The sequence below is a fragment of the Bombina bombina genome, chromosome 6, assembly GCF_027579735.1.
Source record: "Bombina bombina isolate aBomBom1 chromosome 6, aBomBom1.pri, whole genome shotgun sequence".
Lineage (NCBI taxonomy): Eukaryota > Metazoa > Chordata > Amphibia > Anura > Bombinatoridae > Bombina > Bombina bombina.
Genome location: NC_069504.1, coordinates 330,817,113 through 330,834,420, shown reverse-complemented (window position 1 = coordinate 330,834,420; position 17,308 = coordinate 330,817,113). Strand labels below are relative to the sequence as shown.

Sequence of the window (17,308 nt, the reverse complement as noted above, 5' to 3'; positions counted from 1 at the left end):
CTGCTCACCTATTTCTGTCCTTGATCTGGACTATTATCAAAGAGGATTTCTGTTTATCATTTTTTATTGGAAATTAGAAAATAAAAGTGTTTTTATTTTAAATTTCACTTTGTGTCCTTGCAAGCATCATTTATACACATCTCACGAGTGCTGCAATTAATATCCACAATTGATCTCATAGTATGTAAACTGAGCACTAATTGGTTTGCATACATAAAGTTTATACCATACTCCAGAGAAGAGAAGCCTTTCAAGTATAAAGAAGGGGAAAAGAAATAAACAGCAACAAGGAAAGAAATCCAGCAAAAAGAATTAAAGTGTACCTAACTCCAGAGAGGAGAAGTTTGTCTGAAATACCAACATATTTCTACTCCAGGGATATCAAGATTTCCACCTGCTAAAAGTTTCTGCATACCAGCTGGAAACATCTTTACCACAGATAGGGATTACATCCCCTCCATGCTTCCAACATACCTCACATGTTTGAGGTTAAACAAGGTGAGCACATTTAAATCTCACGTTTAGTTTTTGATTGCCTAGTACTGACATACTGCACCATAATTTGGTTTTGTTTTTCTCCATTCTATGGCCTAGATTTGGAGTTCGGCGGTAGCCGTCAAAACCAGCGTTAGAGGCTCCTAACGCTGGTTTTGGCCGCCCGCTGGTATTTGGAGTCAGTGATTAAAGGGTCTAACGCTCACTTTTCAGCCGCGACTTTTCCATACCGCAGATCCCCCTACGCCATTTGCGTAGCCTATCTTTTCAATGGGATCTTTCTAACGCTGGTATTTAGAGTCGTTTCTGAAGTGAGCGTTAGAGCTCTAACGACAAAATTCCAGCCGCCTGAAAATAGCAGGAGTTAAGAGCTTTCTGGCTAACGCCGGTTTATAAAGCTCTTAACTACTGTACCCTAAAGTACACTAACACCCATAAACTACCTATGTACCCCTAAACCAAGGCCCCCCCACATCGCCGACACTCGATTAAAATTTTTAACCCCTAATCTGCCGACCGCCACCTACGTTATATTTATGTACCCCTAATCTGCTGCCCCTAACCCCGCCGACCCCTGTATTATATTTATTAACCCCTAACCTGCCCCCCACAACGTCGCCGCCAGCTACTTAAAATAATTAACCCCTAATCTTCCGACCGCAAAGCGCCGCCACCTACGTTATCCCTATGTACCCCTAATCTGCTACCCCTAACACCGCCGACCCCTATATTATATTTATTAACCCCTAATCTGCCCCCCACAACGTCGCCGACACCTGCCTACACTTATTAACTCCTAATCTGCCGAGCGGACCTGAGCGCTACTATAATAAAGTTATTAACCCCTAATCCGCCTCACTAACCCTATCATAAATAGTATTAACCCCTAATCTGCCCTCCCTAACATCGCCGACACCTAACTTCAATTATTAACCCCTAATCTGCCGACCGGAGCTCACCGCTATTCTAATAAATGGATTAACCCCTAAAGCTAAGTCTAACCCTAACACTAACACCCCCCTAAGTTAAATATAATTTACATCTAACGAAATAAATTAACTCTTATTAAATAACTTATTCCTATTTAAAGCTAAATACTTACCTGTAAAATAAATCCTAATATAGCTACAATATAAATTATAATTATATTATAGCTATTTTAGGATTAATATTTATTTTACAGGCAACTTTGTAATTATTTTAACCAGGTACAATAGCTATTAAATAGTTAAGAACTATTTAATAGTTACCTAGTTAAAATAATAACAAATTTACCTGTAAAATAAATCCTAACCTAAGTTATAATTAAACCTAACACTACCCTATCAATAAAATAATTAAATAAACTACCTACAATTACCTACAATTAACCTAACACTACACTATCAATAAATTAATTAAACACAATTCCTACAAATAAATACAATTAAATAAACTAGCTAAAGTACAAAAAATAAAAAAGAACTAAGTTACAGAAAATAAAAAAATATTTACAAACATAAGAAAAATATTACAACAATTTTAAACTAATTACACCTACTCTAAGCCCCCTAATAAAATAACAAAGCCCCCCAAAATAAAAAATTCCCTACCCTATTCTAAATTTAAAAAGTTACAAGCTCTTTTACCTTACCAGCCCTGAACAGGGCCCGTTGCGGGGCATGCCCCAAGAATTTCAGCTCTTTTGCCTGTAAAAAAAAACATACAATACCCCCCCCCCAACATTACAACCCACCACCCACATACCCCTAATCTAACCCAAACCCCCCTTAAATAAACCTAACACTAATCCCCTGAAGATCTTCCTACCTTGTCTTCACCATCCAGGTATCACCGATCCGTCCTGGCTCCAAGATCTTCATCCAACCCAGGCGGGGGTTGGCGATCCATAATCCGGTCCAGAAGAGGCTCCAAAGTCTTCCTCCTATCCGGCAAGAAGAGGACATCCGGACCGGCAAACATCTTCTCCAAGCGGCATCTTCGATCTTCTTCCATCCGGAGCGAAGCGGCAGGATCCTGAAGACCTCCAGCGCGGAACATCCATCCGGACCGACGACTGAACGACGAATGACTGTTCCTTTAAGGGACGTCATCCAAGATGGCGTCCCTCGAATTCCGATTGGCTGATAGGATTCTATCAGCCAATCGGAATTAAGGTAGGAATTTTCTGATTGGCTGATGGAATCAGCCAATCAGAATCAAGTTCAATCCGATTGGCTGATCCAATCAGCCAATCAGATTGAGCTCGCATTCTATTGGCTGTTCCGATCAGCCAATAGAATGCGAGCTCAATCTGATTGGCTGATTGGATCGGCCAATCGGATTGAACTAGATTCTGATTGTTTGCCGGTCCGGATGTCCTCTTCTTGCCGGATAGGAGGAAGACTTTGGAGCCTCTTCTGGACCGGATTATGGATCGCCAACCCCCGCTTGGGTTGGATGAAGATCTTGGAGCCAGGACGGATCGGTGATACCTGGATGGTGAAGACAAGGTAGGAAGATCTTCAGGGGATTAGTGTTAGGTTTATTTAAGGGGGGTTTGGGTTAGATTAGGGGTATGTGGGTGGTGGGTTGTAATGTTGGGGGGGGGGGGGTATTGTATGTTTTTTTTTTACAGGCAAAAGAGCTGAAATTCTTGGGGCATGCCCCGCAAAGGACCCTGTTCAGGGCTGGTAAGGTAAAAGAGCTTGTAACTTTTTTAATTTAGAATAGGGTAGGGAATTTTTTATTTTGGGGGGCTTTGTTATTTTATTAGGGGGCTTAGAGTAGGTGTAATTAGTTTAAAATTGTTGTAATATTTTTCTTATGTTTGTAAATATTTTTTTATTTTCTGTAACTTAGTTCTTTTTTATTTTTTGTACTTTAGCTAGTTTATTTAATTGTATTTATTTGTAGGAATTGTGTTTAATTAATTTATTGATAGTGTAGTGTTAGGTTAATTGTAGGTAATTGTAGGTAGTTTATTTAATTATTTTATTGATAGGGTAGTGTTAGGTTTAATTATAACTTAGGTTAGGATTTATTTTACAGGTAAATTTGTTATTATTTTAACTAGGTAACTATTAAATAGTTCTTAACTATTTAATAGCTATTGTACCTGGTTAAAATAATTACAAAGTTGCCTGTAAAATAAATATTAATCCTAAAATAGCTATAATATAATTATAATTTATATTGTAGCTATATTAGGATTTATTTTACAGGTAAGTATTTAGCTTTAAATAGGAATAAGTTATTTAATAAGAGTTAATTTATTTCGTTAGATAAATATTATATTTAACTTAGGGGGGTGTAAGTGTTAGGGTTAGACTTAGCTTTAGGGGTTAATCCATTTATTAGAATAGCGGTGAGCTCCGATCGGAAGATTAGGGGTTAATAATTGAAGTTAGGTGTCGGCGATGTTAGGGAGGGCAGATTAGGGGTTAATACTATTTATGATAGGGTTAGTGAGGCGGATTAGGGGTTAATAACTTTATTATAGTAGCGCTCAGGTCCGCTCGGCAGATTAGGGGTTAATAAGTGTAGGCAGGTGTCGGCGACGTTGTGGGGGGCAGGTTAGGGGTTAATAAATATAATATAGGCGTCGGCGGTGTTAGGGGTAGCAGATTAGGGGTACATAGGGATAACGTAGGTTGCGGCGGTTTACGGAGCGGCAGATTAGGGGTTAAAAAAAATATGCAGGGGTCAGCGATAGCGGGGGCGGCAGATTAGGGGTTAGTAGTACAAATAGGGATATCTTGTCAAACTTAATGTGACAGGTACCACGCCCCTTTATATGCAAACCACGCCCCTTTATAGGCAAATCCCCGCCCCTTTATAGGCAAATTCACGCCCCTTTATAGGCAAATTCACGCCCCTTTATAGGCAGATCCCCGCCCCTTTATATGCAGATCCCCGCCCACTCTCCTCCCAATATTTCCACCCTACCCGCCCACTATTTTCCATATTTTACGCCCCTTTTATGGCTTCTTCTAAGAGCATTTTAACATTTATTTTAATGTTAAAATAATTCCCTTTAATGGCTTCTTTTTAGAGCATTTTAACATTTATTTTAATGTTAAAATAATAAACAATATAATTTTATTTTAAATAGTATTGTGTTAATGTTTTATGTATCATTTAACTGATATTTTGTAACATTTCAATGCGATTAAATAAAGCGCAGAATTTATTTTCTTTTTTAAAACTTTTATTTGAGTCCTAAAGCAGAAAAAAAAGTTTTATACAGAAAACAACATTTGATAAAATTTACAAAGTCAACCACGTTGAAGGATTAAAAAGTGATCTAGGTCTTTTCTTTGATGTCAGGTAACCTTGAGGTGTGGTTAGTCCCATGGTGGGTGTTGAAGGTACTGGTAAAATATCATGTTGCGGCAATGTCTCTGGTAAATGGGTAATATCCCTAATTTCCATTTTTAGATGTTCAAAATTATCCCTTTTTCTAGCATTACCAATAACTGACGATGGAATATTCAGTTCAGCCATAGCTTTCATAAAAGACTCCCAACCTTGCGGTGTTTTGCGCATGGTCACATTGTGACTTTGTGTAGCGCAACGTACTAAGTCTAGTATGTTTGAACCAATAATTGTTTGGTTTTTGTAAACAAACTCCCCATTATCATTCCAATTAGTTATATATGTTTGGATTGTGCCATTTTAGAAAGAAGTAATTCAGCATTTTTCTTAAACCTGTCATGCACATTGTTAACAACTTCATGAAATACTCTATCACCCTTTTCAATAGATACACTACTTGTGTTATTATCAGTGTGAATAGTTTCTCCTGGGGGCATTAAAAGTCTTAAAGTAGTATTGTCTCTAGAATTTTGTTTAGCAAACACCAGATATTTTTGCAATGCAGCATTGTACTTTTTAATTTTTACATCTTCAGGTAAATTAGAATTATTTAAGATATCAGCAATTTCATCATCCAATCGTGTTGTAACTGCGTGACGAATATCTGTATCACCCTGTTGTGTACGTTTCAAGCGGTCCACATCCTGTTTTGGTACCAGGTACATTTTTTGAGTATGCTCCATTAACGGTTAGTTAACAGACTTGTCAGTAGAGGTATAGCAAAGCCTAAAAGTGGTGCTAAAAATCCACCAGATTGATTTACCAGCTTCTTCTTTTTGCTAATCGATATTGTCCTATTACTAAGACTTTTTATAATTTTGCTCCACTTTTTAAGACGTCCTTTCTGCTTTGCTGTCAAGGGCAATCTACCTTTTAAAATGTTCAGTGCTATTTCACATATAGCAGATATTAAGTCTGTAGAAGCACCACGTAAAATAGTCTTTCTCTGTGTTGGTGAGGCATGACAACGTTTTTAAAGCTTCCCAATTGCGGAATAGCCTGCTAGACATGTTTACACACTCCTAATGTTTTAAGTTGAATGATGGATAAACCAAAAAAACTTATCTGGTGGATTTTTAGCACCACTTTTAGGCTTTGCTATACCTCTACTGACAAGTCTGTTAACTAACCGTTAATGGAGCATACTCAAAAAATGTACCTGGTACCAAAACAGGATGTGGACCGCTTGAAACGTACACAACAGGGTGATACAGATATTCGTCACGCAGTTACAACACGATTGGATGATGAAATTGCTGATATCTTAAATAATTCTAATTTACCTGAAGATGTAAAAATTAAAAAGTACAATGCTGCATTGCAAAAATATCTGGTGTTTGCTAAACAAAATTCTAGAGACAATACTACTTTAAGACTTTTAATGCCCCCAGGAGAAACTATTCACACTGATAATAACACAAGTAGTGTATCTATTGAAAAGGGTGATAGAGTATTTCATGAAGTTGTTAACAATGTGCATGACAGGTTTAAGAAAAATGCTGAATTACTTCTTTCTAAAATGGCACAATCCAAACATATAACTAATTGGAATGATAATGGGGAGTTTGTTTACAAAAACCAAACAATTATTGGTTCAAACATACTAGACTTAGTACGTTGCGCTACACAAAGTCACAATGTGACCATGCGCAAAACACCGCAAGGTTGGGAGTCTTTTATGAAAGCTATGGCTGAACTGAATATTCCATCGTCAGTTATTGGTAATGCTAGAAAAAGGGATAATTTTGAACATCTAAAAATGGAAATTAGGGATATTACCTATTTACCAGAGACATTGCCGCAACATGATATTTTACCAGTACCTTCAACACCCACCATGGGACTAACCACACCTCAAGGTTACCTGACATCAAAGAAAAGACCTAGATCACTTTTTAATCCTTCAACGTGGTTGACTTTGTAAATTTTATCAAATGTTGTTTTCTGTATAAAACTTTTTTTTCTGCTTTAGGACTCAAATAAAAGTTTTAAAAAAGAAAATAAATTCTGCGCTTTATTTAATCGCATTGAAATGTTACAAAATATCAGTTAAATGATACATAAAACATTAACACAATACTATTTAAAATAAAATTATATTGTTTATTATTTTAACATTAAAATAAATGTTAAAATGCTCTTAGAAGAAGCCATAAAAGGGGCGTAAAATATGGAAAATAGTGGGCGGGTAGGGTGGAAATATTGGGAGGAGAGTGGGCGGGGATCTGCATATAAAGGGGCGGGGATCTGCCTATAAAGGGGCGTGAATCTGTCTATAAAGGGGTGGGGATTTGCCTATAAAGGGGCGGGGATTTGCCTATAAAGGGGCGTGGTTTGCCTATAAAGGGGCGTGGTACCTGTCACATTAAGTTTGACGAGATATCCCTATTTGTATTTATATTGTTTATTATTTTAACATTAAAATAAATGTTAAAATGCTCTAAAAAGAAGCCATTAAAGGGAATTATTTTAACATTAAAATAAATGTTAAAATCTCTTAGAAGAAGCCATAAAAGGGGCGTAAAATATGGAAAATAGTGGGCGGGTAGGGTGGAAATATTGGGAGGAGAGTGGGCGGGGATCTGCATATAAAGGGGCGGGGATCTGCCTATAAAGGGGCGTGAATCTGTCTATAAAGGGGCGTGAATTTGCCTATAAAGGGGCGGGGATTTGCCTATAAAGGGGCGTGGTTTGCATATAAAGGGGCGTGGTACCTGTCACATTAAGTTTGACGAGATATCCCTATTTGTACTACTGGGGTTAATAAGTGTAAGGTTAGGGGTGTTTAGACTCGGGGTACATGTTAGAGTGTTAGGTGCAGACATAGGAAGTGTTTCCCCATAGGAAACAATGGGGCTGCGTTAGGAGCTGAACGCTGCTTTTTTGCAGGTGTTAGGTTTTTTTACAGCTCAAACAGCCCCATTGTTTCCTATGGGAGAATCGCGCACGAGCACGTTTTTGAGGCCGGCCGCGTCCGTAAGCAACTCTGGTATCGAGAGTTGCATTTGCGGTAAAAATGCTCTACGCTCCTTTTTTGGAGCCTAACGCAGCATTTGTTTGAACTCTCGATACCAGAGTTAATTTTATGGTGCGGCCAGAAAAAAGCCCGCGGAGCGTTAACAGACCTTTTACCGCCGAACTCCAAATCTAGGCCTATGTGCGCTGAACTCTGAAACTCAACTCCATACCTTTTTCCTTCACATTCCATTTGATGATAGTGGAATATTCAGAAACTAGCTGCCATTGAAATATATCAGGAGGAACTAATTAGAGCAAAATAACCATTTGCAACATACACAGCGCAGATCAAGAAACACCCAAGCAACACATATATATATATAAGTAGCAGAGATGTGCACTCTCACCTTTCAACGACTGCCAGGGTGCTAGTGGGAATTAGTATAGAAAACAACAAGCTTGCACTCACTGGTCTTTTTGTGAAATCTTTTACTTGAAAAACTGTGACGTTTTCGAGGACAAAGTATGGTCTGAAGAAGGGGATACTTTGTCCTCGAAACGACACAGTTTTTCAAGTAAAAGATTTCACAAAAAGACCAGTGAGTGCAAGCTTGTTTGTTTATATATACATATATATATATATATATATATACACATATATACATATATATATATATATATACACATATATATACACATATATACATATATATATACATATATATATATATACACATATATACATATATATATACACATATATACATATATATATATATATATATACACATATATATATATATATATATATATATATATATATATATATATATATATATATATATATATATATTATAGTAATGTAGTTGTACCGTCCTGTTGCTCACAATGAATTTGAAACTCTTGACTTTTCCTGGATGTTTTGGCCAGAATTTCTGGAAAACATTTCAAGATACATCACATGATTCAACCCACATTAGTCATCAACAGTTTGAGTGCTTTCACATTTTGGCCATTTTAACTAAATTCCTTTACCAAGAGACTCCCTAATATATATATATATCATATTTTTTAGATATTGTATATGTAGTTTTTAGATATCTTATATCTTATACCACTTGGTCCATCATTTTTTTATGAGTAGAGGATCCGGATCCATATCATTTTATTGTGATACAGTATTGTACAAAATCAGCCCAAATTACAAAGTTACAATCATATAAAAAAAAAGTACAACAATGTCACATTCGTTCTATGCTGTAAGATTCCCCTCTCCAGATAACTGCTTGTGGGGGGCAGTTTCTGAAACTTCTCACGTTCAGATCCCGTTTTTATAGTTTTAATGCATTACTGGGAACTACCTAAACACATTTGGTGAACCACTACAAAAGACAAAATGTGTGTAGCCATCAATTACGAACTAGCTCCCAGTAGTGCATTGCTGATGCTGAGAATACCTAGGTATGCTTGTCAACATAATATACCAAGAGAACAAAGTACATTTGAAATATAAGTGAATTAAAAAGGTTATTAAAATTACATGCTCTGTCTGAATCAGTTTAATTTTGATTTTCCTATCCATTTAACATTATAAACAGAAGTTAAAAGGGATAGTAAACACCAAAAATCTTATCGTTTAAAAAGATGGATAATCCATTAATTTACCATTCCCCAGTTTTGCATAACTAACACTATTATAGAAATATACTTTTTACCTCTGTAATTACCTTATATCTAAGCTTCTGCAGATTGCCTCCTTATCTCAGATCTTTAGATAGACTTGCATTTCAGGCTATTAGTGCGGACTCTTAAATAACTTCACGTGCGTGAGCACAATGTTATTAATATGAAACACATGAACTAACACCCTCTAGATGCGAAAAACTTTCAAATGCATTCAGATGAGAGTCAGTCTTCAAGAAATTAGCATATGAGCCTTCCAAGGTTTAGCTTTCAACTAAGAACAACAAGAGAACAGAGCACATTTGATGCTAAAAGTAAACTACATGCCCTATCTGAATCATGAAAGTTAAATTTGGACTTTACTATCCCTTTAACAGTCATTTAGACATCCTGTAAACATAACAACAAAGCCAAGAAGAAGCTTCCATTCCAAGTCACCTGGCAAACTATATCGGTGTACACAGCTTTAGGCTCTTGCTCACATTTCATCTCTTTCCAAACAGCCAGTGGGAAAAAAAAACACACAAACAGGTGATTTGCATTTGTGGCCATAGAAATTCTTCAGCTTTGTCAGACTTCTGAATGACATTTTACAACATCCATCCTTTAACAAAGCAAAAGAAAGATATATGTTGTCGTCATATCACAGTATTTCATTCTACCTCATAGGTAGAAAGTCCCCTGCTACCTTGGACCTTTGGTAATGCACCTGCATCTTTCTTTTTTATATTATTGCAAATTAATGGACTGGGTGACAAAAAAAAAATCCTTGCTGTTGTCCCTTCAAACCTTCCCTTAAATTTGATTGGCTTATGCACCTTCTTTATTAGATATCATGGTAGGTAAGGCAGTTATTACAGTATTATCTAGTCATGGTGCGTAACTGTCATCTTAGCAAAGGAACACGTCTGATTAGTGGACAAGCAATACCATCACTATATAAGATAAAGGCAGAAAACAAAAGGAGGTTCTCCATAATCATAAGTGCTTGTCATGCCATGCGCAGGAGAAGCCACAAAAATGTGTTAAAAATATAGTTAAAGCATTGTTCGAGGCTGCAGAGAACTGCTGGTCAAAAGTGGAAACTGATGGTGACTCAGCCAGCAGTGGTGGTCTCATGACCCAGCTGTGCTACTGCCACTGCTGATTAGGTCAGTGGCAGTTTCCGCCAGCTCCTGAGAGGGGGGTTAAACAGCTACATTTGTAGCGTTGCTAGTATTAAAATTACATACGAAATAAGGTTTCAATATAATAATGGTTCTTAAAGGGACACTCCCGTCAAAATTTAAATGGTGAATTACATCTTTGTAGAGAAACATATTTGCAGTATACATTATATTGGCAAACATTCTTCTAGTAAAAAAACTTAACATTGTTTTAAATTTTTTTCTCTGTTTTATTCTGTTAAAGGGATAGTAAAAGTCCAAATTAAAAACTTTCATGATTTAGATAGGGCATGTCATTTTAAACAACTTTCCAATTTACTTTTATCATCAAATTTGCTTTGTTCTCTTGTTATTCTTAGTTGAAATCTAAACCTAGGTAGGCTCATTTGCTAATTTCTAAGCCCTTGAAGGCCGCCACGCATATGAATGCATTTGACAATTTTTCATAGTTAGAGGGTGTTAGTTCATTCATGTGTCTCATATAGATAACACTGTGCTCATGCATGTGCAGTTCTTTAACCCTTAGTGACCACAGCACTTTTCAATATTCTTACCATTTGGGAGCAGGGCTATTACATTTCTGTGGTTTGTGTTTAACTGTAATTTCCTCTTACTCATTTACTGTACCCACACATATTATATACCGTTTTTCTCGCCATTAAATGGACTTTCTAAAGATCCCATTATTTTCATAATATCTTATAACTTAATAAAAAAAAAAAAACAATATATAAAACATGATGGAAACCCCCCATTTTTTCTAACTTTGACCCCCAAAATCTCTTAGACATCTACAACCACAAAAAAACATCCATGCTAAATAGTTTCTAAATACCCAATGTTTACAAGTTCTTTGCAAGTTATAGGGCGATAAATACAAAGTAGCACTTTGCCATTTCCAAAGCATTATTTTTCAAAATTAGCGATAGTTACATTGTAACATCTGTCAGGAATCCCTGAATAACCCTTCACATGTATATATATTTTTTTTAGTAGACAACCCAAAGTGTTGATCTCTAGGCCAATTTTGATATATTTCATGCCACCATTTCACCACCAAATGTGATAATAAAAAAATAATAAAAAAAAAAAGGGTTCACTTTTTCACAAACTAGGTTTCTCACTGAAATTATCTACAAACAGCTTGTGCAATTATGGCACAAATGGTTGTAAATGCTTCTCTGGGATCCCCTTTGTTCAGAAATAGCAGACATATATGGCTTTGCATTGCTTTTTGGTAATTAGAAGGCCACTAAATGCCACTGCACACCACACGTTTATTATGCCCAGCAATGAAGAAGGTTAATTAGGGAGCTTGTAGGGTTAATTTTAGCTTTAGTGTAGAGATCAGCCTCCCACATCCCACCCTCTGATCCCTCCCTGACCCCCTTCAAACAGCTCTCTTCCCTCCCCACCCCCCAAAGGTATCCCCACCTAAAGCACTGGCAGAAAGTCTGCAGGTATTTAAATAAAAATAAAACATTCTTGCCATATACTTGGTTTCTTTTCTGTAGTGTAGCTGCCCCCCCTCATTTCCCTACCAGGTCACTTTATATGGCATTAAATTTAAAATACCCCCCTCTCCCTCCTTCATATTGCACTAAAGTGCAAACTTAGTGTAGCGGTAACCACCCGCCCCCGCATGCCCCCTCCCACACAACCTCCCGCCCCTCTCACACACCCTCCCCCATTGATGGGCCTCCCCCCCCCGCCTCCCTCCGATCCTTCCCACGCCAGTAACGATCGGCACCGTCAGTGGCTGATGCAGAGGGGGCCACAGAGTGGCCCTCTCTGCATTGATTGCCTAAAAAAGGGTATTGCACGATGCCTCAACATAGATTTATCGCTGCAATACCCTGAAAGCATCTGGAAGTGATCACAATCGCTTCCACTGCTTGAAACCCCAGAGGACGGGCCAGACACGTCCTTGGTCCTAACTGTATTTTTTTGTAGGACGTGCCAGACACGTCTTCGGTCGCCAAGGGGTTAAGAGTCAGCACTTATTGCCTGAAATGCAAGTCTGTCAAAATATCTGAGATAAGGAGGCAGTAAGCAGTAACTTAGATACAAGGTAATCACAGAGGTATAAAGTATATTACTATAACAGTGTTGGTTATGCAAAACTGGGGAATGGTAAATAAAGGGATTATCTATCTTTTAAACAATAACATTTTTGGTGTTTAATATTCCTTGAATATCCTTTATTGAAGGAGTAGCCATGCACTACTGTGAGCAAGTTGAACAAATCGGGTGAGTCAATGACAAGAGGCATACGTGTAAAAGCCACTGATCCTCAGCAGACTACCAGTAGCACATTGCTGCTCCTGAGACTAACTATGTATGCTTTTCAACAAACGATACCAAGATAATGAAGCAAATTAGAGAAGAGAAATTGGAAAGTTGGTTAAAATCCCATGCTATATCTGAATCATGAACGTTTAATTATGACTTTACAGCCACTTTAAAGGAACACTCAAGTCAAAATAAACTTGTATGAATAAGAAAGAGCATGCAGTTTTAAAGGGACAGTCTAGGCCAAAATAAACTTTCATGATTCAGATAGGGCATGTAATTTTAAACAATTTTCCAATTTACTTTTATCACCAATTTTGCTTTGTTCTCTTGGTATTCTTAGTTGAAAGCTTAACCTAGGAGGTTCATATGCTAATTTCCTAGACCTTGAAGACCACCTCTTTCAGATTGCATTTTAACAGTTTTTCACCACTAGAGGGTGTTAGTTCACATATTTTATATAGATAACACTGTGCTCGTGCACGTGAAGTAATCTGGGAGCAGGCACTGATTGGCTAGACTGCAAGTCTGTCAAAAGAACTGAAAAAAGGGGCAGTTTGCAAAAGCTTAGATACAAGATAATCACAGAGGTTAAAAGTATATTATTATAACTGTGTTGGTTATGCAAAACTGGGGAATGGGTAATAAAGGGATTATATATCTTTTAAAACAATAAAAATTCTGGTGTAGACTGTCCCTTTAAGACACTTTCCAATTTACTTCCATTATCATATTTTGCAGGGTTTTTTTTATATATACACTTTCTGGGGAACAGGGTCCTACTGAGCATGTGCACAAGCTTGCAGGGTATGCGTATAGTAGTCCCTGGTTTATCAACAGCCGGGCTGTGACCCAACATATTCTTATATAACTGCATATTTATTACAACCACTTTGAAAAAGGTCAAATGGAAATCATGTGAATCGTAAACACAGAAATGTTACTGATAAATATAAAAATTTGATAAACAAGCTGGGAGTTCATTTTGCAATACTGTCATGGATTAACCCTTTCCTGACGGGGTTAAAGCGTCTACATCGGAACAACTGTTCCGATGTAGACAAATTGAAATCACACGATCGTGCACATGATCACGAGATTTCAATTATTGGATCGGGTCTGGGGGCATCCCTATAACCCTAGGAACGCCCTCCAACCTGTGATCAAATCTGAGAAGCACAGTAGGCTTCAGGACAGCCGTTAGCTATGACGTTCTATTCCGTCATAACGGCTTTAAAGCCCAGTGTAATTATGACGGAATAGAACGGCATAATGGCATTAAAAGGTTAATTAATGGGAATCTAAACTCAGAAAACATTATGCATATGAAGAAGTATATTTCAACATGTTAAACATAAGAAAAGATTAAATGAGACCACTTTTGATTTTAACACATGAAGGGCACACATGGTTAATAAGGACAGGCTCTAATGGTTAATGCTCCACAACCATAGGGACATTATTTAACTCCTTAAGTACCAGAAAACATACCCAAAGTATCGAAGAATATTTCACATTTTAGTTAGCACTTAATTTAACCAGAAGGTATTGATCTAGACCAATTTTGGTACATATCATGCCACTGTTTCACTGCCAAATGCTATCATGTTAAAAACAGAACTTTAACTTCACAAACTTTGGGTTTCTCACTGAAATTATTTACACACAACTACTGCAGTCATAAAACAAATGGTTGTAAAAGCTTCTTTGGGTTCCCCTTTGCTCAGAAATAGCAGACATGCATGGCTTTGCCATTGTTTTTGGCAATTAGATGACCGCTAAATTGCAGCTGTGCACCACACTTCTGAAATAGTGTAGTGAAGGAGTTAATTGGGTAGCTTGTAAGGTTAATTTTAGAGGTAGTGTAGAGATTACCCTCCCACCTGACGACTCGCACCCCTGATCCTTACCTGATCCCTCCCAAACAGCTCTCTTCCCTCCATTGTTAATGTTATACCTACATGTTTTTTTATAAATATTTTCTATAATAAAGAGATCTGTAGAATTCAAAATTATCAAAAATAAAAAAATACAATTTTTACATTATGTATTATCATGCATTTTATGGTCTGTCTGCTGTTCAGTCTTCCAAATGGGGCCAACCGAGAACCACAGAGATGATGATGCTCTGAATTCCCAAATTTACAGATTTGAGAGTTAAAGCCTTGGAAGTCAATCAGGAACATAAACACAGCTTTCTCCTCCCACTATCCACTGAGTGTTTTCAAGTAAACCCACAACAAAATCCTAATCCCCCACAGGCCCTTGATCACACTGGCAGCAGAGCTGCATTTGTAGACACCTACAGGAGAGGTAACATTATAGGCCGGTAAACAGCAGCAATACATTATTAACGCATTAATGTACCTGTAGCATGACACACAATAATAACGTCGAACAAATAAACATTACACGCTACTAAATGTGAGGCATCTAAACAACACTTGTATGCTGTGATTTCCATCACTACTGCAACAGCAAACAACCGCTGCACCCTGGCAGCCAAAGGGTTAACAATGTGTCTTGTACCGGATACGCTGTTGAATCAGCAATTAATCATACAAGTGCTATCTAATGAAAAGCAGGACACAGATCACATTTTAGAGTGAATGAGATGCTGAACTTGGCCTCGTAGCATTTTAGCCCCAGTATTTTAGTTCGAATCGTCAGTGGGAGTTGTAGCAAAATAAAGAGATCAGCAGTCAAGCCTCACCCTGAACGCTCTGCCGTAAACATGCAAAGACTTTTATGTTATGAAATGTTGATTATCACCTGTGGGCTGTCTAGCAAAGCCTCCTCCAGCAGCAGCTTGTCCACAGTAGGCATCTTGTCTTCTACGGGGCTGGTACTGAATAATTTAGCTGGATTTAATTAACTTCCCCCTCCTTGTCCAGAACTACTGTAACACGTATTGTACAGCAGTTTTATTGCTGAGCGCTAGTGGGCAGCAGAGAGCTCGGTTCAAAGTGAATTGCACAATGCAGTGCTACTGTCATTGATCCACGCTTTTTACAAATTTAAAGGGACAGTAACGTCACAAACTTTCGTAATTCAGAGCATGACATTTTAAACAATTTTCCAGTTTCCTTCCGTTATTAAATTTACTACCTGGTCTTGGTATTCTTGTTAAAGATAGAGAGTCTCAGGAGGAGCAATGCACTAATGGAGCTAGATGGGGATTTGTTGCTGCGCATATATGATCCTTGTCCTTGGCTCAACAAATTTATTCTGCTAGCACCCAGTAGTGGGTTGCTGCTCCTGAGCCTACCTAGGTTAACTCTTCAACAAAGAATACTAAGAGACAGTATATACACATATAGCATTCCTCCCAACATTTCAAAATTCAAAAGAGGGACACCCCCCCCCCAAAAAAAAATATATATATGTGGGCTGGGCTTAAAAAATCATAAGACCAAAGTAATATAAATAAAAAATTTAATAAATTCATAGATTTTAATACACTTAGGCAGCAAATCAAACACAAGCTCAAACCATTGGTATGGCTATGTGAGCTATGTATTTAATTATCCTTTGCACAGACTTTGCTAAATATTTTTATCTTAATTGGACAGTTAATAATAAATTCTTTAAAACTGCTCTCTTCATTCCCCATTAATATTCTAAATTCTGGCCTTTAAAGTCAGCAAAAATGCACAGTAGCACACTACATAGCATACACTTATACATGCAGACACACACACACTACATAGTATACACTTATACATGCAGATACACACACTACATAGCATACACTTACACATGCAGATACACACACACTACATAGCATACACTTATACATGCAGATACACACACACTACATAGTATACACTTATACATGCAGATACACACGCTACATAGCATACACTTACACATGCAGATACACACACACTACATAGCATACACTTATACATGCAGATACACACACACTACATAGCATACACTTATACATGCAGATACACACACACTACATAGCATACACTTTACACATGAAGATACACACACTACATAGCATACACTTACACATGAATATACACACACACTACATAGCATACACTAACACATGAATACACACACACTACATAGCATACACTTACACATGAATATACACACACACTACATAGCATACACTTATACAGGCAGACACACACACATTACATAGCATACACTTATACATGCAGACACACACACTACATAGCATACACTTATACATGCAGATACATACACACTACATAGCATACACTTATACATGCAGCATACACTTATACATGCAGATACACAGACACTACATAGTATACTACATAATATACACTTATACATGCAGACACACACACACTACATAGCATACACTTTATACATGC

General features: G+C 37.4%; 1 protein-coding gene across 1 annotated transcript in view; it reads right to left on the bottom strand.

Moving 5' to 3' along the window:
* The window catches only part of APPL2 (adaptor protein, phosphotyrosine interacting with PH domain and leucine zipper 2), a 350,547-nt gene extending 334,677 nt beyond the window's left edge, over nt 1-15,870 (bottom strand). Inside the window, exon 1 of the mRNA XM_053716955.1 lies at nt 15,723-15,870. Coding sequence (XP_053572930.1) covers nt 15,723-15,776 — 54 coding nt within the window. The 5' untranslated portion in view covers nt 15,777-15,870. The remainder of the gene's footprint in view (nt 1-15,722) is intronic.
* Between the last annotated feature and the right edge of the window lie 1,438 nt (nt 15,871-17,308).